Consider the following 24,143-nt stretch of genomic DNA (forward strand, 5'->3'; position numbering starts at 1 on the left):
ATACACGACTGCATCCTTTTATGGCTCTATACACACATTTTGAAATGTTACAACATTTTTATTCTGAACATGAAACTAAGACTTTAATCCATTTTTCCTTGGCACAGAAGCACTGACAATCAAGGACAGGATAGCGGTTTTCTTGTTCTACTTTGCAATTTATTTCTTTTGTTGAGCACGAAAGGTTAAAAGACAGGGTCAGTGCAGATGCATGTTCCAGTAATCGCATTGTCCTTCTTGACTGGATACTTTCAGTCTGGCCCTTTTCTGATTCAACAGATATTACTACTGATGATGATGACAAAATGGACATGGTAATTGTGTCAACATTTTAGTGAAAATATATGGCACACAAACAGCATTTTCCTAAACCATGGTGCCTTTTACTAGCTGTAGGTCTCCTTAGTGCCGACTTGAGAGGGTTGACCGAATGATTTCTTCTAATGTGTCCACCTGCAAGGAGAGAAGATGTGAAATTGCTGAGTATTTAATAAGAAGATAAGAATGATTTACCTCTACACTCACCAACTGTAATCCTCAACACGCTAAAAAGATGACAACACTATTAAGCCAGCAATACTATTAACAGTATTTAAGAAAGTTTGGTGTAGTAAAAAAGTAGTAGTTGTGAGTAGCTTTAAGTAGTCAAATTCATATATTTACTGCACCAATGGTCAGAATTATCATTTTTTATCTATTCATATATGTATGCCAACAATGTTGTGTAAAATTGAACCATGTTGATAACCATTTTATCATTAACGTTTTGCTGTAATGGTCAGAATGCTTATATGTAGTGAAACCTTGATACAAACCTGGAGTTAGCTTGAACGGACAACCAAACAGAAGTAGCATAAGCAATCATTCCTTTTCAAGCTCCTTATTATGCAATATATTCTCTATGTTATTATCACTGAAGTAAAAAAGTAAGCATTAAACAGAAACAGGTTTCTGGAGAGGCTACATTTCACAGTCTGGTACATGTACCCTTCAAACCTCGTGTATTTTTTAGACAGCAGTTTTCAATTCTGTATTTTTGTTTTTAGGGACGCAAGACTAGATTTTTTTCTAATGATTGTTGGCTACAAAAAGGTTCTTATTATGTGGGGCCTTGTGCTGTCTTTTGAAAAACCGACAACAAAGAATGTCCAAATGTGATCCCACTTGGGCTTGTTTGCCTATTGGTTATTAACTTATAAAGAGATTTATAACTGCACAGTGAGAGCTTGTTTAATAAAGGAGGGTTCAAATTTAAATTGTGTAATTGGGTTTCAGAGTTCCAAACAACCCCGTATCCGAAGTGTTTGCACATCCGGTACTACTATATACTGCATGTCTCATCAGTGGATTGTGCTTGCGTCAGTCTTACCTGGGGCCCTGCTCCAACGTCCAGGTTCTTCAGCTGATAGACACTGACCTGGCCTTCACTGTCCCCAACCAGTATACAGTCTGTGTCAGTGGCAAACAGGAGTGAGGTAAACTTTACCCCTGGGCCAGCCAAGCTCACGATGGTGGGATCCAGGCTGAGAGAGTAAGACATGCATTCATTTCAATCGGATGCTGATTTACATACACAGATGCTTGCGGAGCACAGGTGACACTTTTATCATGTATTTATTTTTACTGTGAAGCACTCTAGGGTGGGGTTCACTGAATGAGTGTGCTACACAAATTTAAATCTCGTAATTAGTGGGTTTGAGAGGGAATGTTGATGGGGCGGAACACACATGCAGGAGCCCAGGTTCCAGATCTCCACCCTGTCCTCGTTGACCGTGCCGAAGACGGTGGCCCACTTCGGGGACCACATGACGTCGAACACGGCCCTCTGGCCGGAAGTGAAGCTGAGGATGGGCTTCATTAAGTCCTGCCTCCACAGCTGGACCGTCCAGTCAGCCGCGCAGCTGAGGAAGATGTCCGGGCAAAAAGGAGACCACGTGATTCTGTACAGAGGCCCCTGAAGGAGGGAAAGCAGGCAGCGTGGGATGAAGGTAAAGAGAGGATCTGTGTAAACATGCTGTCAGAATAATGCGATGGAAGGAGGTCACTGTGCATATTCAAGTCCATGCAAAGTCTATACAACCTCACTTACCTCATGCCCCCTGTATGTCTCCAAATACTGTTCATTGTATGAACATGAGCACTTGTGAATATAACCTTCCTCTGTGCCGACCAGGTAGATGATTGTGTCCTGAAGGAAAAGAAACCAGTGAGGAGAATGAAAGCACATGAAATGCACTGTGTAGCACATCTAGGCACTGTATGAAAGTGAAAGTAAATCCTTATCCCTACAGACTCCCCTCACGGTTCCTGAAAGGCTGCGGGGGTAAATGTGAGGTCCTGACGGCCGGTGTGACACCTGCCTCTGCGTGGAAATCGAAGCACAGCCCGGGCGCCTGTCGCGAGATGAGCACCTCGCCCTTGCCCTCCTTCTCCTCTGCCTTTTTGGACTTGTCTGTTCTTTTCAGCTTCATCATGTCTGTGAGAACACGCCTCTAGCTCAGTTATTACAGGCATTTAGCAGACGCTCTTATCCAGAGAGACTTACACAAATTTTTACATCGCATTTACATTGCATCCATTTATACAGCTTGAACTGAAGCAATGCAGGTTAAGTCTGTCAGGTTAAGTACCTTGCTCAAGGGTGCAACGGCAGTGTCCTACCCAGAAATCAAACCTAACCTTTAGGTTACAAGACCAGCTCCTTACCCATTATACTACTCTGCTGCCTCAGTATGCACACGTTTTGCGCAGTAGCTCGTTCACGCATGCAGAATGTGTGTATTTTTTTATTTTAAATAAGGTGAAAGTGTGGCTGATCCGTGTGATGTGAGATCTGGGTGGGACACACGGGAGAACAGTAAGGGCTTACCGATGCATTCCAGGCCTTTCCTCATGAACCATTTGCAGAGCCTTCCGTCTGCGGACACTGAGATGAGGGCCTCGCCTTTGTCCTCCCCCATCACAGCCCTCTCCATGTTAATCCACTTCACCTGCCACACCGCAGCCTTGTGTTTGTGGCTGCAGTCACTGGGAAGCACACGCACACAAAAAACACGCCTTCAAAATGCCATTTTATTTGCCTCTCAATCAACCAAAATTGTTCCTAAGCTATATTACACTAGAAATATGAGAAAATACACACACACACATTTGCATTTGTCAATGTTTTCTATATAATGTGAAAATATATATGAACTACTGTGTGGCCCGGCATATAAAACAGCACCACCTGCTGTCGACGACGTGCGTCTTTTCGTTACTCTGCACGCTGTATGTGGCCACGATCCCGGCTTTCATCCCGACCGCCAGCTGGCTGCTGTTGTTTGCGGAGAAGTCCAGCGCGGTCACACTGCTACCGCACTGGATCACTCGCTCCGGCCACTGACATCACAGGACAAGCACAGCTGTTAGTAATCAAATACGCTCTGTTTCTTGTCCCAGGTGTCACAGCGTGCGGATCGGCCTATACACTGGGAACGGCGAATGGTGCAAGTCAATCATATCAATCAATGAGATGTCCACAGTTTATGTACTTAGAATTGGCCTATACTGTTCTTGTGTTTATGGTTCAGAAAGGCTGATTTGCACGCTCCGAAAAGAGTGATAAACACCCCATTCCAGGGCAGGAGCATCAACAAAAAATTTATAATAATCCACTTTCGTTGATGTCGCATGCGTCACCACCAAAAGCCTCATTTTACTTCTGGAAGTGCCCATGCATGCAAACCATATTCACAGGTACAGATGGTCCTTATTTTTGAAGATTACAAAAAAAGAGACCAAAGTCTTATTTAAAATGTGAAGCTTCATTTTTCATACCATGGGATTTTTCAGAGACCAGCAGCAGACTCGCCCAGGTTTATCTTCTTTAAAATCAAAGGTCCCATAACCCACAGCCAAAAGATCCTGCAACAGGAAATAAAATGCACCAGACAAATACAGGAAGAAATCAGTACAGAAAGTTCCTGTTCCTGTTCATGTCTGTATTTTGTGAGTTATTTTTCAAGTTTTAAGGTTTAAGGTTGTCATTTTCAGCATTAATTCCCTGCTGCTAACAGTCCAATGAAACTGAGATATTGTCATTATGGAGAGCACAGACTATCGGGCTTAAATGACGAGTTAGGGGAAACCCTACAGAGTGAAGATGAGGGATTTATTGAGCTGTGGCGAGAGCGTGAGGGTTTATATGATCCGCTGGTATCCCGTTAGAGTGAGCGGAAACGCGGAAGTGTACCGGGTTGCGCTTGTTCCAGGCCATGCTAGTGACGCTGAGCCCAGCGGTTTGCACACAGCTGTAGGACCACAGGCGCTCCAGAGCAGGTGTGAGCGTGCCTTCCTCCTTCTCCACGCCTTTACCCGCATCCTCACTGTCTTTTGCACAATATGGATCTACAGAACATTAAAAAATCCAAAGCACTTAACACTGTTCAAAATAGATAAAGTTATATTTTTAAAAAGCTGCGCTTCCATATTGTGCTTACTTCTGAAATACTTCCATTGGCACTTCTCGTACTATGCACATATGATACACGCAACATTTGCAAAACTTTTTTTAGATTAAATTACTTATTCCAAAATCTTATAAATCCAATCACAAATGAAACCTGCTCAATCCCATGCAACACCCTAATTTCCTCAGAAACACGTGCAGACAGAAGTCTCTTCACTCAGCAGTCCACCTGCTGAGCTGCGCAGCCATTGCATCAGAGGACTGCTTATCTTGCGCAGCTGATGCAGACAGACAGCAGGCACACACCTGACAAGGACAGCTGCCATTGCACAGTGCAGGAAATACCCTGCCAGCTGAAACCTCCACTGTGGGCAACACTGGCTAATTGACCCACAAGACCCCTGGCCACATTTTTCACTGCCATAGGCAGGATTCAATTATCCTATATATTTTACTAATTTATTACACTCACCTTCAGTATTGCATTCAATGAGTTACACACTTTTTGCTATTTTTACTTTTATATTATATATATTTTCATTTATTTTAATTTTTATTGTGCATTGTATGAGGGGCCCTGAGATTTTCTAAAATCTTTCTTCAACTCTATACAACAATTCCCCCCATCTGAAATCTGCCCCGCTGAACTCAAAGTTAACCAATACACAGTGTAGAAACATTACCTTCCAGGATGGGGAGCTGCCTATAGGCTGCCAGCTTGGGTTGCAAAATGTTCTCCAGGAGAATCCTTTCCATTACAAACAAACTATGCTGAAACTTCTCAGACTGCAGAATCAGCTGAGGGTCCACTTCATCCTTTGTCTCAATGAAATCCTCTGCCTCTATATGTGAACTGGAACTACTTCCTGAAATGCAAACATTCAAAGTGACATCCCAAAACCAACAACACTGTGACTAACGTCTATCGCAAAAATGGTCAAACGATTGGTTGCCTGTGCTTATGCTGCTGATGACGGACGTGGTTTTCTCTGAGCTCCTGGCTGCGTCGTGCCTGTGCTCCGAGACAGCCTCAAGGCAGCTTGGCTTCTCTTTCTCTGCGGACTTTGTGGTCTCGCCCACCCCAATGGTGGAAAAAGTGTCATACATGTCCCAGGTAGTCACTGTCACGCCTGCGGGAGGTGCACTGTGCATTAATCGGACTTGAAATGTGGATGCAAGGCCCATGAAAATCATGCATTGTACATTCCTACCAAATTGCGGCTAGCAAACGAGAAGATAATGGTTACCAGTATCCACCATGGTGATGGTCTCACTCTGGACCTGTTTAGTTTTTGGGGCTCCATTGAAAGTCTGCATCATCCTTTCCACATATTTGTCATTCCCCATCCTGTTTTTACACAGCTCTGTGTATTCCTTGTTTTTCTCTCTGCAGAAAATAAAACGTCATTTGGGAAATGCACTACACTGGCAATATACAGTGTGCACATCCAAATGAACAAGCACAAGAATAAATGGGTACCTACTTCACAACTGCAGCCTCCTCCGACTCCACAGATACAGAGACACCAGGCAAGTCCAGTAACCAGATAGTATCCGTTTCACTTAAATATCTATCCACTACCTCATCCAACATGTCTTCTCTAATTTGCTCTTTCACCTCCTCCCTCCTGACCTGTATGTCTATGTATACATACAATGAACAACAAAAAAAACATTAAATTGAATGTATTCACAACATTTTGTAACCAATCAAAAAATGTCCCTTCCCTTGGGCAAATTCTATACTTTAATCATCACTATGTAATATTTCATCAATACATGTGTACTAAGAGCAAAAGAAAATGATTACCGGAAAGGCTATTAGAAATATAACGCTTGGAGGAAGGATCCTCTGTTTCATCACTCATTGATCCCATGGTGGACTGGCTTGATCTAGACATTGTGCTGCTTCCAAACACTGACCTGAAATTAAAGTATCAGTCAGTTACCAACTGTGTGCAGAACTGCAATCTAATTAACATATTCCGAATTTGGCAAACACATGCTGAATGTACTACTTGGTAAAAGGCCCAGCAGAGCTTGCATTGGTCGTCTGGTATGTGGCAGAGAAGAAATCTGAGGCAGTGGCACCAGAGGCATCATGGCCTATGAAGATTTTGCTCTGCTTGGACACAGCGCCAGGGTCTGGGTGGTAGAGAGGTTGAGGTGTGACAGCTTTGCCACTGTCATCAAAAACCTTTGGGAAAGCAAAGTACATTTGAGTAATCCTGGAGTACCCGATGTGTCTTTTTTTTTGGGGGGGGGGGGGGGGGTGTTCTTTTTCAGGAGAGAATCATGCATGCCCATATCATTACAAAGCCAATGACCAATGAAGCAGCTCGGAGGCCAAGTGGTAGACTCTCCTAAAGTTTGGAAACTAATTCACAGAATTGCTACATTCATTCAAACTGTCATATATCGACGACATTGTTATTAATGGTCAGCTACCTGAACAACACGCTTCGCTGTTTGGTGTGAGCTTTTATCAAGAAGTTTGCTGTCTCCTGCTAAACTGAAACTTTTCCGGGTAACTGAAGCAGCCACACTCTTTGCGTTAGTCGAGCTGTGGTTAACGCGGAGTATTCCTGACGTGGACACATTTGTTGCTCTGGAGGACCTAAAAAAGGAACTATAGTCAGATCAATGTAATATATAACTAGGCAACATATGAAGCTAACGTTAGCCAAGGCATACATTCAGACAAGTCAAGTTAATTTAAGACTACTTTAATTTTAGTACAGTATAAATATAGCTAGCTGTTATCAAAGTAAGTAACGTTAGCTAACCCAAAGGTAGAAATGGCTAACGTTTGCTGGCAAGTGCTATTCCACCTAGCAATCTAATGAATTTAGAAAGAACGTAACTAGTAGGTAGTCGACAACTTTCGTGAGCTGACCTTATTCAGACTTAGACCAATGTAAACTTCAGGTTAACTTTACGTGCTACTTTCGTATATAGACTAGGTCATTATTATAACACGTTAACGTCAGAAACTTGACTTACGGAGTTACTTTAACAGTTGGCTTCTTCATTTTTGCTGATGTGTCACACGTTTTAGAGATATGGACAGTGCAAAAAAATATTGTGGATTTGAAACTGACAGATGCTTAGCTAGCTGGATGCCAGCTTTCAGACTGTTCTAACTTAGTGTTTGAAGTTGCCATAGCAATACATTTCTCCGCCCACAAGTTGAAGTCACATCAGTCAACGGTTGTGTTGGGGTTTTAAGACGTCACGCTTTGCGAAATTAAGTGCTTTCCCGGCATAAATGCGTGCTGCTGGCGCTATCGGAGCCCTAAAGAAAAAAATGAGCCCTAAAAAAAGAGATGTTTTTATTTTTCTGGGTGCGATGCATGGTGTGGGTAATGAAGAGGTTGATGTTACAGTTTAAAATAGTAATTCAGCGCAGATTCGTTACATTGTTGCACACTGGATTAGAAGATTGGTGAATTTGCACAACACGGCGCGAGCAGACAGAACCTAAAAGTTGAACTGTTTTTCATCAGAAATCCAACATTCCTTATTTCGTGATAACGAGTACGTAAACAGGATTTCGACATTAACAGATCATTATGTCGTGATTACGAGGTAGTTTAGGCCTACTTTGTATTTCGAGATTGCCAAATCGCTATTTCGTGACACAAACCCGATTTTGTCGAAATCATGCGATAAAATCATAAAAATAACATAATTATACCAAGCCTAGTATAAGTGATCGTTTGTGAGATGTTTCATGACCTTAAATGACTCAGAGCATGCCGCAAATTCACCCATGAATGTTTGCGTATGGGAGAGTTGTGGCGGCAGGCGGGAGTATGCGATTTTCCATGCTACTCTCATTGTTATGCAGTGACACACATCAGACACAGGCTACTGTATGAAAGCTTTAGTGCGATAACCTTTCCCGATGCCTTCGAAAGACTTATTGCGGAAGCTCCTGCCTACAAACTGCACGATATAGAGGGAGATCGTCAAGTTGCAACACCGCATTGTTTGCTAATACATGAAGTATTCTTCACAGATAAAATTGTATCAGTACCAAGGCTGTCTGGTATGTCTATCACTGGCAAGCTTACGTGAACAATACACTCGTTATGCCACATTCAACATTACCATCTAGATTTCTAATAAAATTTGACCCACGTGACTGAAAATTCGACCTCAGATGAAAATGTGATATACATAAATATGACATCAGTTCTTTCGCGTCAAACATGTCTGCAACATGCAATGACAAAAATCAATAGCCAAAATCAATTTAAAAAATGATATACACAAATAACCCCTCTGTTCCCAGCAACGAAAGGAACGCACAACGCAGTTTCAAGTAGCACATTACGTCATTTAATGTAGGGCGGGGGAGTTCATCCGGGTAGTTGTGATGACACGAATTATGACCCTTTTAGCGTAGAAAACATGGCGGAGGTAAGGAAAAAACTCAAAGCTAGATATAAATATTCTTCATAATAGAATTGCTTTGTGATAATGGCGGTTTATTTTGTGCCTTAGAAACACTAGAGTGGACAAAAATACACGATTCATGCAATGCGTTGTTTAGCTAAATAACATTGTCTGCTTGTTTATTTCAAAATGTCATCTTGCTAGCTATTTGCAAACTTATTTATAAATTGGCTAGCTAGTTGGCTAGCTAAACAAATGTATCAAGCTAGCTAGCTGCTGAGATAATTTTAGGCAAGCTGGTTAAATATTAATGTGATGCATTTTATTTACAATTTTCCGAATAAATGTGTAAGTCAGTTGTAATAGTCGAGATCTGTGTTCAAGATTGATGTCAAGATAGCCAGTTTACCTGTTTTGCTAGCTTGCTTGTTTCAGGCGCGCTTTTCTATATAGCAAGCTTAAACTTACTAGTTTTGTATTTACTAGGCCCGCCTCACGAGTAGCTCTACAGAAGTATTGAAAATGGTGCATTTAGTTCGCTATCACCAAGTTCTGTGGCCGAACGATTTTGCTACTTTCGCGCACCTCTCTAGCGAGCCAACTCTAATGAAATTATGGCAGTTGTACTGAGAACCAACAAGCGAGCGTTGCTATCTCTGTATTGTGGCGTAGATAGCTAGTGCTACCCCTTGGAACCAACCATCTCGCCGTCCTTGCTGGAGAGTTATCTGGCTAAGTTAGTTATATATTTAAATTGTAATTACCGTACGTGTACATGTACTATGTTATACATTATGAAACACGTAAGATAGCTATAACCACCCCAATGGGGATAACATAGGTAGATTCTAAGTGAAGTTTCTGAGGTAAAATGATTCAACTTAGATGGCTTTATAGTTAATTATCTAGGTAGCGTGATGGTTGGTAAGAGGAACCTGGTTTAATATGCCCACACAAATTCCATCATAAAATCTAGCTAGTTAAGATAACGCTAAATTCGCTTTGATTTATTAATTTCCTTTCTTTGATGGGCGAATCTAGGCAACTTTGTAAATCGTTCTTGTTTGTTACCAGTCAATCTCACGGTGTCTCAGTTACTGGTTGATTACTTGGTGAAAAGTTACAGTAACCCGGTTTCAGGTTATCTCATATCTGTCCATTATGTTATTTGTTGTTTCTGTCTCACAGGTTTATTAATTTATATATATGCTTTTTTTTTTTGTCATTTTAGTCCTCCTTTGGGAGCTCGAGCCCAGCAGGTAACACAAAAGCTTCTGACTTATATATTTTCTTGTATTTTTATTTTTTGTAGCTATTATGGCAGTATAATTTTATTTGTATGTTTTACAGGAGATTCAGCTGGCTCTGACGACCATGAGTTTGATCCTTCGGTTGAGATGCTCATTCATGATTACGATGATGAACGAACTCTTGAAGAGGAGGAGATGCTAGAGGGAGAAACAAACTTCAGCACAGAGATTGATGACCTTGCTCGAGTAAGTCAAACTTGCTCAGAGTACTTTTTAAAGACCAGTAACAATCACAGTCTGTTTTCTATGCATTTCTGGCTGTTGTAATTGATATTTATTTCTCAATTGTAAAGATTTTTCTTTCAGTAAAGGTTGATTAATCTGTAATAGCCTACATTTTGCCAGCCATTTGATTGTGCTTGATTCATACTGCAGGAGGGAGAAATGCCCATTCAAGAGCTGTTGAGTATATATGGCTATGGTGGTGGTTCTGCTGAGGAGGAAGAGGATGAGGATGATGCTGAGATTGAGGAGGACGAGGAAGAAGAAGAGGAATATGTGGAAAATGATGAGAACAGCAGAAGTACCGGAGAATTGAAAAGGAATATGGTTTGTGTCTATTACGTGCATACGATTTGTTCATTTGCCACCAGAATTGCATGAAATATTTGAAATGCAGATCATTTTTCAGATGGTATTGAGTTATGCTTGTTTTTTTGTGAGTATATATTCTTAAATTTGAATATGGATTGTCAGAGATGTAGCAGGATGTTTTGCAAGACCATCTAATTGTGAAATGCACTTCAGTGCTAAATTTTCCATTAATGCTATTTGATGTTTTTTGTATTTTTTTGTATTGTTTTAGGATGAGAGAGTGAAGGATTCCTCTGGGCAGGAAGATGAGACTCAGTCCTCTAATGATGACCAAACTCCATTTGTCACTTCACATGATACTGCTGAGTTGATCCGCCCACGACGGTGCAAGTACTTTGAAAGTATGTGGGTGTTCTGTCTGTTGCGTAGACGATGGTCATATGAATGCAGCTGAATGAGAATAGGAAATTAAAAGTCTAATGGTGCGTGAAGTCTTGCCTAAGGAATGCACTGTAAGCCACCATTTACATTTAATATGTTGCTTCAGCAGGATTGCCTGTCTCTTCCAAATTTGAAAGGATTTACTGCAGAAGAATGGTTTTCCTATACATTACATTTGTCTTTAAAAGTCGGTGCTCTTTTCAGGTAATGATGCTGAAGAGGAATCTGAGGAGGACGAAGATTATATTCCCTCTGAAGACTGGAAAAAGGTAAACGTTACAACAGTTAGGTGAAGTGTTCTTTAGCGGAGTCGGATGGGTTTAAAAATGAATTTAAAATCCATTTGAATTGTGGATTTCAGGAGATCATGGTGGGCTCTATGTATCAGGCTGAAACGCCTTCAGGGCTGTGCAGATACAAAGACAATGAGAAAGGTAACGGGAATCAGTTTTTTTGAACGATGTGAGTGATTTAAATGAAGTTGCTTTATTCTCAAGCATGTAAACATTTTCACAGAAGAAAGTGCTTAAATGAATTGCCATAATTGGTGTTATTCTCTTGTTCCCCATTGTAGTGTATGAGAATGATGATCAGTTATTGTGGAACCCAGAATTGCTTCCTGAAAATGAAGTGGTGGAGTTTTTGACCGAAGCCTCTAAACGTACTGGTGAGGAAAAGGGAGTAGATGCCATTCCAGAGGGTTCCCACATAAAAGACAATGAGCAGGTATGGTAAAGACCACCCATACAATCTCACTCTGAGCTAAATAGAAAGCCTCATAAAAGGAGAAAGGTTCTTTGTGCAAATCTGAAGCCATTCTGGAGCTGCCCGTTGGTAGAATTAATTGTGGGGTATTCGATTAAGGGTTTCCCCTAGAAAGACAGCGGAGGGGGAAGTGCCTCAGACAGTAAGCGGGGGTGGTATGAAGTGGCGAGTCGTGGTAATCACATGGTGTAGCCTACTCCTGACCCGGTGAAAACATGATTATGTGATGCCAATTTTGTTAAATAGCGCATATTTATTGAATGGTTAAGCATACGATTATAATTGTGTACACGGAGATCTGGGGATTTTTAATTAATGTTTATTTATTTGATATGAATGTACTTGTATTGTAAGATTAATATTTAATAAATTAAACAAATATATTAAACTGCGGAAAGGGGTCTGGATTATTTTAAGTGGACTAATCCTTGATTATTTAAAAAAATTGACTAATCCTTTTTATATAGTTTTTGCCCTAGCTACATTAAGTTACTGAAAGACTTTCAAGTGCATGTTTTAGACTGTTTAATCCATTTTAATCTTTATGCATGCATAACAATGTTGTTTCTTCAATGTCACACATTTCTATTGCAGGCCCTTTATGAATTGGTGAAGTGCAATTTTAATACTGATGAAGCTTTAAGAAGACTAAGATTTAATGTAAAAGCTGCCAGAGGTAAGATGATTTTTGTTGTTTAGAAATGTGAAGTACAATGTTATTATTATCAATGTCATTATAGTGCAGCCCACTTGTAACAATAGCATCTTTTGGAATTTTATGCTTACATGCTGTGTATTATCATGTGCATTGTATTCAAATGAATGGAAAATTCCATTTAGTTTGTATAGTGAATGTATTCATTCAGACATATCTTATTCATTTAATAGTATAATCAGTATACCTTAGATGAAAACCTAATTTATGGACTAACTGGTCCATAGTAATATGTACAATTCAACCTTTTCAAGCTCCTTCTATTATACGATTGGTTCTTTTTGATTTTACGGATTCAAAAAGGCTTGCAATAAATGGAAACTAGTCACACTTTCTTCCGTATATATACATAAACGATGACTGTATATTCTCCATTCATTTCCGCCTAGCTAAATTAAAGCTAGCCAGCTCGTGACACATTTAAAAAGGAGAAATGGAGTTTCAATGCATATGACTATCATAAGAAAAGTAAGATAAAATGTGCAATCAACCTTTTGTGAATGGTTTTGTTATTTTCTTGGCCTAAAATGAAATACCATTTGCATTTAATGCTGTAATGAGTGTTCATTGAAAAGCACTTGAATCTTGTTTTCTATTTGATTTATAAACATATTTCCCTTTAAAGCAATAAATGAATGTTTTTTGGGTGAAAAAAACACACCCAAAGGGAAAAAGGCTGGCTTTAGGATGCCCCCTCCCCCTCCAAAATAAATAAATACTTGAGTAATTTAGACATACCGACTTTTCATTCTACCTTAGTAAAACACATTTTAATGCAGAAACGAATTGAGGAATGTGATTATTTATTGATAGTGCTTCTTTAAACGGTTTTATGTTGTGCTGGTTAGTCAGTCATGGTGCCTTTTTTATTTCATGGTAAAAAACCCCTAGATTGCTTTGACCATGTAGTCATACACGTACGGTTATACATGTTTTATGTGTTTTTATAGTTCAGCTTGTACTTTGTAGCAATAGTTCTAAGAGTTAAAGTTGTAGTTATGTGGTTGTTGGTTTGTTATGCTGTTTGCTGCATGTGTAGCATTGCTGCAATGCTGAATGCTGCTGCATTAGTAGTCTGAATAAAGTAGTCAAATTCTGAATAAAGTTATTAGGTGGTAAATTATGCGGAGATGTACTATTACAATTAGACAAGGTGTGTCAGGGCACTGTTGCTTTAGAATGTCGGTCACCAGTGGTGTTTGATATATAGACGGGCTGAAAATGTTTTTTGCAAGAGAATAAGATAATGATTCTTTGACACAAAATGTAGTATATTATTCAGAATAGAAAGAATAAAATAGTGTTAATTACTACTTGTTTGATTTTTGGCTATACTAATTAATTATTATTATTATTATTATTATTATTATTATTATTATTATTATTATTAATAATAATAATAATAATGTAAATGTAGAATGTAAGTAACCATTCCAATCAAGGATTCAACCAGTGAAGACGGTTTATGGAAATCAGAAAGGGTTTTTGACCCACATCACCGTGAAATTATTTACGTGTCCATAAATTCAAATGCAAAAAAAATAATAAAAAAACCGCAAAGAGAAAATGAAAGAACAACAACAACTCGCATACCCTTTTGTTGGAACCCTTTTATTGCCGCGGGGCGTTCTATTTTTCCCACCAACAAAAGCACAGTCTGTTGTTTCCGTCTTCATTTTTGAAAGATCGAGGAAAGCTTAACTATAATGACTAGACATAAAAACATTTATAATGTAAAGCATACCTGCAAAACTGTTCCATTCCCCCCACCCTTCCACCTCTGACAAATGACAATAAAATGAGGAAATGCAATACCAGTTAACACTGTATGCCTTCCCCAAACAAGTGTGCATTAATTACACTCACTAGCATGTTATCTGAATTACAGTTTTCAACAATCTACTAGTTTGTATTGCATGGATATCCTTGTAGTGACAAAGAATGGTTAGCATGATATGTTAATGTAAGACATGCATATACTTTAACCCCACACAGAGACTATTATTGACCTGAATTAAAATGTAATGAAATTGAATGGATTTTAATTCAGCCTCGGCTGTTTTTAATAATGAAAGTCATGTGGATATATTGCCAGTGTATTATAAAAGTGTGGGCCAAAATGATTGCCAGATGAACCTTTGAAACAAACAGCTTTTGTGTCATTTTGTGATGTTACCCTGCAATAGGTTGTCAGTGTTACGTCTTGATAAATCAGGCAGTTCCTTCACATTTCAGATCAAACAAGCTTTGCATGTCCTCATTTGTCTCCCTCTGCATGATTTTGCTGCTGTTAACTGTGTGTAGTTTTGAGATTGTAGGCTGGGGGATGTTCTGAACCTCAGTGCTCAAGACTGTCTTACGACTGTCATACAATTCAATCGGGCAATTCAAGTCGATAACATTCTCAACCGGTTGAAAATAGGACGATAAATTTAAAACGCATATTTCTCCAAATATAAAGAACAGACATATTTAATACTTTACTCATCGTGTTTCTTCAATGCCTCTTGTGCAAATAGCACATAAAACCGAGAAAGTCTGAAAACCACCATGTTACTCCTTTAAACGCCTACTGAAAATAAGTCAAATTAATTGTGTTGCATTGAGATGCATTCTGTGAATATCATGTTCTGAGCTGAAAATCATTCTTAGAAAATGGTTTTATTATATGCAGAGCATTAAGCAGCATTTGAATGGGAACAATTACATCCTACAGATTTTTATTACAACACCCAGTATGCCTGCATTTGGGCTGCAGTGTAATGATGATAAATGTACATCACGAGAAAGAGACAGAAGGTATTTCAGTGTTTGAATAACTTGACTATATGACAAGTGATCAATTGTCAAAACATGAATGTATTTCTCTGCTACAGAAGAACTGTCAGTGTGGACAGAGGAGGAATGTAGAAATTTTGAACAAGGACTAAAAGCTTATGGAAAAGATTTTCATTTAATACAAGCAAACAAGGTAAGCAGGACTTGGTTTCTGTGTTTTGTCTGTGAAGTTGGATGCTGTGTAACTTTACAAAAGTTATTGAAACTCATGTGTTAGTCTTGGTCAGCATAGAGTCAGTATATTTTGTGAGGCAAGTAATACTTTTTTTTAAAAACCTACTCTTTATTATTGATTTGTGTCTTGTGATATTTAATGTGTCACTGATGTATGTACAGTGAGCTCCGTAACACATCTTTTTCTTCATTTGGCTCTTTACTTCATAGTTTTATATGTATAATTAAGTAGTTCACTTATGGCTGATGTAAAGGTTCTCAGAGGGTAAATAAAGGCTTTATATATTACTTTTTATAAAAATAATTTAATAGGACATTATACATAACAAAAAAACATTTTATTTGTGAATTTATTCAGTGTACATTAAAAAGTTATCCAAGTACCTTAAAGTTTCAGTTCATTATTATATTGATGTATTATATATGACTGTTAAATTCAGTAAATATTTGTTTGAAATGTTGTTGTTGTTTAAAGGGATATTTATACCTAAAAATAAAATGCCATGATTTTGCACTTTCATTTAGTGTTCTCAATCCATCCAGATGTTTTTTTTTTCTTTGACATTCATATGGCAGCTTTTGTTAAAATATATGGAAGTCACTTATCAGAAACTACAGGGTTCAAACTATATTAAAATGTCCTGACACAGACTCATAGGGATTCCCATACCTCAGTCTCAGAGGCACCAGCAAGGAACTGAAGCTTCACAGTACTCTCTCCCCTTCTAAGATGCAATTGTATACTTTTCAGCAAAATATGTCCAGGCTGATGGGAATTCATTTGGGAAGTGGGTTTTTTTAAATGGAAATGGATTGCATGGATTGCTTATTTCATCCCTTTTGGTTAAACAACGGGGTGTGTTTGCCTAAAGATTTCAGTAAGTACATTCAGAAAATATCTACACTCAATGGCCCTCATTCACAAAACATGGGTCAGATTTGATTGTTATCTGCGCTTACAATAGTGTTTTTAAAAATATATATACATTTTTTTCTTGTCTGAATTTTTTGGTACGATGAAAATCTATGCTTTTGGTAACATGCATGCACAAGAAGTTTTTGTTTAAAGTGCCTTATTTATACAAAGTAGATGCAGACCTCTGTACATACCTCATATTAACAAAATATGAACAAAAGAATTGTATTAATATAATATGATATTTTTATTAATATACTATTGATTTTAACTACATTAACTGTCCTATCTGAATAACTTCTAATTTTTCACTAGTTTTTATTTTTGGTTTCAATTTCAGTTTGGTTTTAGTTTTAAGTGTGCTTTAAGAGTTTTGGTTACATTTTTTGAAAAAAGAATTTATTGAAGTATTTGTTATTTTCACACCCAGTTTTCATCTTAAGTTTTATTTATATGATAACCTTGTTTGGAATGCATCAAATTAATTTGTTTATTGATAAAGGTTATTGATAATGATATATAAAGATCCGTACATGTGCAGCCAATGCTTGAAATGGCATACTTGCTTTTAGGCTAATCGTGCCTTGGAGAGAGAATGAGTCCCTGGGAGCCGCATAGATAGGTTTATACGGAGTGACAGTTTGCTGATGTGTACACACAACCCTGAGGTCGGCAAGCCTTTTATGGGATTGCTAGGGTATTTCATCATGCAAAGCCACACGAACAGGCGCACGCATCCAGTTTATGATACATTTTTAATAAATTGGCATTCATCCTCTGATATACATGGGATACCTACATAATTGATGGTCTGTGCAAATTTCATGAATCCCATGGTTTTGCTTTTGAACTTATTGATAGCAGAAGTAAAGAATTTAAGAAAAAGTTTTGTGGATGTGGCCAGGTGTTTGTATGTAAAGGTTATTTAAATGTATGGTGTTGAGGTGCAGAATTTTGCCCATCAGATTGCTTTGTACTTGCCTGGTTTGATCTCACATGTTGAAATTTGACCTGGGGACATATTTGGAAAGAACTATGTGGATGGACTTATAACACTCAATGTGAGTTTTTTTAAATCATAAAAATATTATTTTTGGATGGAATATCCCTTTAATTGTTCTCAGATTGTGATGTTTCTCTGTGAGTTGTGTATATGCTGTTGTATTAACACTGATTCTTCTTTCAGGTATTTATTTTGTGATGATATTAAATTTTTCAGGTGAGAACTAGATCTGTAGGAGAATGTGTGGCCTTTTATTACATGTGGAAGAAATCTGAGCGTTATGATTTCTTTGCACAGCAAACCAGACTTGGGAAAAGGAAATATAATCTTCACCCAGGTGTAACGTAAGTGATTTCTGTCCATAATGGGAGAGCTTTTAAGAAAATTGTGTGTTTGGCCAAATTCGGCTTTGGCCCAAGTGTAATTTCTTTAACAGCAGAAAAGACGGTATTGTCATTTACTCTGCTTTTACTTTGTGGGTAGCGATTTGCTTGAACCTTTTTGAAATTTTCATTGCAATTTTGACTGAAGATTAAAAATTACATTAAAATTACATTTCTTGACCTAAATTGAGTGCAAGACTTAAATGCATTAGAATACTTGGATTACGAATGTCTGAACTGTTTCTGAAGTTATTTTTGCTGTAAAAATGCTCCACTTTATTAAGGCAAACTAGTTCAAAAGCTGTGATGGTCCCTGTAGCCAAGTTAGCAATGCATATTGGACCTTTATTTATCACTATTTTAGTAGTTGCGCCAATGTTTTCATGGGCCAAACTGAGCTGAAAATTTCCCCCCCAAATTCACAAAAGCTTTGGGGGTGCCAGTTTCCTTTGTACCATTGGTGCAATTATTGTAGAAACATCAATACCAGGTGTTATTGAGGACAGTGACATGCCACCAGTTGTACAAAAACATTTGTCACCCAAATTGTTGAGCTGTGTGTAATTGTCACCAAATTCCAGTGCACAATGGAAATAATTATTTAAACCTGAGAATATCTTAATTCTCATATAATGTAAATTGCACAAATGTATGGCAGCTTGATTAATAGTCTCCATTCATGACCAAATGAGAAAGTATAACACTGATTCAATTGGAAACAAATGCGTATCGCATGCAACAGGACAGTTTGGAAGTGTAGATATCTTTCTAATCGAAAGAGAGATTGAAAAGTTCTGGTCACGCCCTGATTGACAGGTCTGAGCACGGGACACATGCTAAATGCACACGTGTTACTGCGCTCCGTGTACCGTGGTGCTGAATGATAATCGGTGACCGGGGGGCTGCTTTACAGGGATTATATGGACCGGTTGTTGGATGAGACAGAGAGCGCTGCCTCCAGCCGGGCAGCCTCTCCCCCTCCCACTACCTCTAACAGTAGCACCAGCCACTCTGAGAAAGATGACAGCAGCAACCAGAATGGTCAGTATCATTAATAATCTTATTCATTGCTCAACAGATGACCAATATATCCATATGGAGTATCATGCGAGTGTTGTTTGTTTTCCTGATGATCTCTTCTTTAGTCACTACGTCACACCATTTAAAATGTGTTCTGGTGGTACTACCTCACCCTTTGACCTTCAGCTACATAGTCTTTTATGTTTGAGATCGGCTCGTATACGTACATGATGCAATAAATGACACACAAGCTAGTTAAAATCTAATTGTCATTCTTGATTATTCATATCCATGAACACTCAAGATACTAAGAACTCAACCATAAGCGGTATCCACAAGCACCCACATACAGACAACAAAATAAGTGTAGTGATTTAAATTACAATAAAAAATTGATGAAGTTGAGAAATATGGTTATGTTAAATTTCTTGTGTCCCTAGATTGTATATTAGATGGATAAATTTGAGAAACTAGTAGTACACTGTGCACACTTCTTCTGTGTTACAGATTACAAAGTGCCATTCAGTAATAGGTTGGTAATTATTAAGCCTGATGTATAATTCATTGCATGACCCTTTCAACAAGTGTCGTATGACAAAAATGATATTTTCAACTGAAAAAAGTATCGCATGACACTATTTCTGTGTTGTGCACCTGTAGAGTTTGGTCACGGATGTCATACTTTGCCACGCAGTGTGATTGGACAGCCAGATGGAACATCAAAATTAAGTGTCATGGATATATATATATATATATATATATATTTCTTTCTTACATTACATTACAGGCATTTGGCAGACGCTCTTATCCAGAGCGACGTACAACAAAGTGACTAGGCTATAGCATATTCGCCATATTCACCAGAGGATGCCATGTTTCCACAAATGTAGGCTTAGCCTAAGCATCAGCAGTTTGGCGTCATGTTACCATAGGGATAACAGCATCCTCCCTGCAGGCCTTGGCCAAAGTAGAAATGCATAATGTCATGTGAAGTGACACCTGCATTTTTATCATCTGAGACTTGTTGAAAGGTTCATGTGATGAAGTATAAATCGGGCTTTAATCCTTGATTTACTGTATTTACTTTATTTGCTTTTTAATATTCTTGATGAAGATTTTAAATTGTCTACTTGGTTTGTACATACTAGGAATGTGTCAGACAGCAGATGTTTTGTTGTTTCAGTGGATTTAATAATTACAACTATATATACACTCACCAGCCACTTTATTAGGTACTTGCTAGTGCCAGGTGTGGTCTTCTGCTGCTGTAGCCCATCTGCTTCAAGGTTTGACGTGTTGTGCGTTCAGAGATGCTCTTCTGCATACTTCGGTTGTAACGAGTGGTTATTTGAGTTACTGTTGCCTTTCTATCAGCTCGAACCAGTCTGGCCATTCTCCTCTGACCTCTGCCATCAACAAGGCATTTTCGCCCAGAGAACTGCCGCTCACTGGATATTTTCTCTTTTTCAGACCATTCTCTGTAAATCCTAGAGATGGTTGTGCGTGAAAATCCCAGCAGTTTCTGAAATACTCAAACCAGCCCGTCTGGCACCAACAACCATGCACGTTCGAAGTCACTCAAATCACATTTCTTCCCCATTCTGATGCTTGGTTTGAACTTCAGCAGATTGTCTTGACCATGTCTACATGCCTAAATGCATTGAGTTTCTGCCACATGATTGGCTGATTAGATATTTGCGTTAACGAGCAGTTGAATAGGTGTACCTAATAAAGTGGCCGGTGAGCGTATATACACTCCTGGGCAAAAAAAAATGGGCCAAGCCCAAAATGGCTTCAAGATAGGCAAATCAATGAAAGAATAGGTAGGACTAAATATAAACGGGTATGTCACAATTACAAGCAAGCTTATAAAAGCGTGTTTTGAGAGATTTTTAAGATGAGGAATTGCAATGGCTTACCTAGGTTTATGTGTGTCACAGGCATAGCATGTCACAGCACTGGTGAATCCCCGTCCGTTGCGGTCGATGTGAAATGCGAAGGGGCACAGACGAACGGAACCTGTCCACACCCGGGAGAGCCCCGGCTCCCGCTCCGACTCCGGCTCCGGCTCCGGCTCCGGACAGAGACACTAAACGGCTGCAGCGAGCCTCTGAGTGACGGCAGGAAGGACTCTGACGAGCCAGAATGTTTGGCAGACAGGAGGACTCGGGCTGCGAAAAGCCCCTGAAGAGGCACAGAGCGGAGAGCGACTCGCAGGGGGAGGCGGACCCCCCCCGGCTAGCAGCGGCGGCAGGGCTGAGGACGCGTGACCCCGCCCCCTGCGGAGGCCGCATCACACCGGGGCTGGGAGAAGGGCGGGCTGATTGTATGGAGTATGCGCCCACCGTCCTCCACTTTTATATCCCAAAGTCATGCGTCTTCTAGAACTTGACAAGACGCATAATTTCCTTACGAGTGACCTATCAAAAATTTTAAGAAATGTATTTCCTATTTGTTTTACAAATGGTCGGTTCATATTTTTGTAAGCGAAAGATATTTATATTTTTATGCAAAGTATGGTAGTAGATATTCTTAAGCCATTTAACAAGGGGTGAGTGTTTGGCGAACAGCGGTCTCCATGGCGAGGGGGATGCTGGAGCTTTACAGGCACACGGTGTTGCACTTTTCTATTTTTTGTTTTGAATCTGAGCGTAGTACCTCTGCTACATGTCATCAAAGCAAATAAACCTGAGATTCCAGGAAGCCTTACCAAGCACCCTTTGTTTCTTATAGGAAAGAAATGAGCTGCCATGGTTCGTTTGTGTGATGCTGACATCAGTGATGTCCTCCTGTATATTACTGATTATGGGACAGTTAAAGTACAAACTGTATTTTTCCCACATACTTTGTAGACTTTCTTTCTTTCTTTTATAGAAAACTCTTATTGAGTTTGTGTCTAAAGTTTGTATAGATTTCTCATCTTGTACAGTTCATATACTTGATTACCTGAAAGCGAATATATTCAGATCTGAGTCTTTCGGCATTTACTTCCTGCTTACAAGTTCTTTTTCATGTTGCCCTGCAAATGGACCTTAAAATGTGCTGACAAGTTTTAACATTCCGTGATGGGTTAAGCAACATTTTTGTGTTTTTTTTTTTTTCTTTTTTATGTGTATGTGCATTGGACAAAACTATTTGGCCATTTATTTGTGCTTTATTTGTGGACTGCTAATGACTCCATGAAATGTGTGGACGTGGCTCGGTGCAATATCTCCCATTGATCCAGAAGTGCTGCAGAGTGCAGGTTCTGTGAGGTGGGAAACTATTCACTGTGCAAGTTGTTAACATTGCTGCTGTGTATCCAGCTCATGTGTGGTTGTTTATTGGTCACCACTAGTCACCCAGGCCAGAAGTACCCGACACTCGAGCGCACTATTGCCTCACAAGGCTTTGTACTCTGAAGACGCTGTTTCAAGAAGTTAGTTTGTTGCTGTCTGGATGTTTTCAAAATGGTGTATTTTGTAGTGCTTTAACCTGCATTCACAAATACTTTGTGTTTAATATGCAGTTTGCGTCAAAGCTTTAGTCCCTCAAATAATGCTGACTTCTCATCCTCTTTCTCTCCAGTAAAAGGTTTTTTCCTTTTTCAAAAGCTGAAGTGTCTTTTTTCCATTTTGAATGTGAATTTACAAAGTAGGCTCTTGATCATTTTAGTAACTGTGATAATATTTAAATGAATAAATATTAATAGTAATCAAGCTCTTGTTAATTGTGCATTTTCATTTGTTTTAAGCCTGGAGGAACAGATGAGGACAAGTGAATGTCAGCTGAGCTTCAACAGTGTTAATTATGCATTAGAAGGTGCAGTATATATTTTTTTAAAACACTTTGTTCATCTTTGGTTAAATTTCCTTCACATTCCAACAGATATAAATAAATTATAAGCTCTAAGAAAAAATATCCCGTCTTTGACTGTCCCAGCCTCTGAAATCAGCCACTAAATTTCACCGCGCCTGAATCTTAACACCAATCGGGACAGCTGTCTGCAAGGAGGCCAGTCAGGACAGCTCTCCACCTGTCCATCATGTCGCAAGTTTACGGAGTAAGCTACACAGTTAAGAGCAGAGATGGTGCTTTAGGTAACTAGAATGGCAGAGAAAAATGTTCTGAAATTAATGGTTCCACCTTTGACTGCGATGGCGTCTACTGATTAAAAAAGGAAAGAAAGATAAGATATACTTATATTGAACCCCGTGGGGTAATTTTTCCTCTGCATTTGACCCATCCTAGTTACTTAGGAGCAGTGGGCAGCCATAGTGCAGTGCCCGGGGACCAACACCACTTCTGAGGCCAGTGCCTTGGTCAAGGGCAACTGCAGGAGCGCACCTAACATGCATGTCTTTGAGTGTGGGAGGAAACCGGAGTACCCGGAGTAAACCCACGTGAACACGGGGAGAACATGCAAATTCCACGCAGAGAGGATCCGGTCGGACCTGGATTTGAACCCAGAACCGAACCCGGAACCTCCTTGCGAGGCAACAGCGCTAAAGAAAGACTGTCAAAGGATTATGACCAAAAAGGCATTGACGAGAGCAAGGCGAGCCTCGAGACATTCCGTTCGGCTTTTCAGCGACTGCGAGAGCTCAGGGACTCGAAGGGGTTCAGATGCAACGCTGAGTTGACAGGTAATTATGTTATCTTGCTTGTTCTATTTCTGTCTAAATTTGTTGTCATAGCTAGAAAATGTCAAGTTAGTTAACTGATGTACTTAGCACAGTTTACATTAGCTATAGCTATGCTGCATGTTAGGTGTTATAGCTCACCTGTAGCTAGCTAGCCATGCTGTTCAAGTGTTAAAAAAAAAAAAAAAATTAAAAAAACATTGCACACCAGTTTGAGAGACGTTTAGTCTATTAATGTTTATTTTACCAATAAAGAAATTGCTTTCTGAGATTCATGTGGAAGAACTTAACTGGCCTACTCAGAGCCTTGACCTCAACCCCATTGAACACCTGTGGGATAAATTAGAAGGCCGATTGTGAGGCAAGCCTTATTACCCAACATCAGTGCCTGACCTCACTAATGCTCTTTGGGCTGAATAGAAGCGAATCCCTACAGCCATGTTCCAAAATGTAGTGGAAAGCCTTCCCAGAAGAGTGGAGGGTGTTATAGCAGCAAAGGGGGATCGACTCCATATTAATGCCCATGGTTTTGGAATGAAATGTACAACAAGCACATATGGGTGTGATGTCC

General features: G+C 39.3%; 2 protein-coding genes across 5 annotated transcripts; one reads left to right on the top strand and one right to left on the bottom strand.

The window, feature by feature from the left end:
• Positions 1-137: 137 nt before the first annotated feature.
• dnai4 (dynein axonemal intermediate chain 4) lies at positions 138-8,704 on the bottom strand. Its single transcript, XM_035413507.1, has 17 exons — positions 7,454-8,704; positions 6,899-7,067; positions 6,469-6,647; positions 6,261-6,373; positions 5,935-6,091; positions 5,698-5,837; positions 5,404-5,580; positions 5,134-5,316; positions 4,235-4,389; positions 3,820-3,906; positions 3,230-3,381; positions 2,870-3,027; positions 2,361-2,476; positions 2,090-2,188; positions 1,728-1,954; positions 1,370-1,523; positions 138-453 (listed from the first exon to the last, which is right to left on the bottom strand). The coding sequence occupies exons 1-17, from the start codon at positions 7,480-7,482 to the stop codon at positions 403-405; spliced, it is 2,346 nt and encodes a 781-aa protein (XP_035269398.1). The 5' UTR covers positions 7,483-8,704; the 3' UTR covers positions 138-402.
• Positions 8,705-8,814: 110 nt separating this feature from the next.
• On the top strand, positions 8,815-23,737 carry LOC118225320 (mesoderm induction early response protein 1-like). Of its 4 annotated transcripts, XR_004764804.1 has the most exons (14): positions 8,815-8,875; positions 10,083-10,110; positions 10,202-10,347; positions 10,537-10,710; positions 10,967-11,096; positions 11,341-11,405; positions 11,498-11,570; positions 11,711-11,862; positions 12,496-12,577; positions 15,493-15,587; positions 17,764-17,891; positions 18,844-18,971; positions 20,891-22,751; positions 23,181-23,737. XR_004764804.1 is itself a non-coding variant. In XM_035413514.1 (13 exons), exons 1-13 carry the CDS (start codon positions 8,867-8,869, stop codon positions 21,136-21,138), a joined length of 1,458 nt encoding a protein of 485 aa, XP_035269405.1. In that variant the 5' UTR covers positions 8,815-8,866; the 3' UTR covers positions 21,139-23,737. The 4 variants fall into 4 exon arrangements, 3 of the variants coding, with proteins under 3 accessions (XP_035269405.1, XP_035269406.1, XP_035269407.1); XM_035413514.1 differs by having other exon boundaries at positions 20,891-23,737; XM_035413515.1 differs by having other exon boundaries at positions 17,845-17,891; positions 20,891-23,737.
• The last annotated feature ends 406 nt before the right edge of the window (positions 23,738-24,143 follow it).

Source organism: Anguilla anguilla, chromosome 4 (genome assembly GCF_013347855.1).
Source record: "Anguilla anguilla isolate fAngAng1 chromosome 4, fAngAng1.pri, whole genome shotgun sequence".
Classification (NCBI taxonomy): domain Eukaryota; kingdom Metazoa; phylum Chordata; class Actinopteri; order Anguilliformes; family Anguillidae; genus Anguilla; species Anguilla anguilla.

Coding starts and splice junctions, on each gene's coding strand:
- LOC118225320 (XM_035413514.1), top strand. Junction 11,097..11,340: donor ACGGTGCAAGTACTTTGAAA/GTATGTGGGTGT, acceptor TGCTCTTTTCAG/GTAATGATGCTGAAGAGGAA. Junction 11,571..11,710: donor ATACAAAGACAATGAGAAAG/GTAACGGGAATC, acceptor TCCCCATTGTAG/TGTATGAGAATGATGATCAG.
- dnai4 (XM_035413507.1), bottom strand. CDS start 7,482: ATGAAGAAGCCAACTGTTAAAGTAACTCC. Junction 4,390..5,133: donor GCAGCTCCCCATCCTGGAAG/GTAATGTTTCTA, acceptor AATGTTCTGTAG/ATCCATATTGTGCAAAAGAC. Junction 3,382..3,819: donor GGTCTCTGAAAAATCCCATG/GTATGAAAAATG, acceptor CTGTGATGTCAG/TGGCCGGAGCGAGTGATCCA.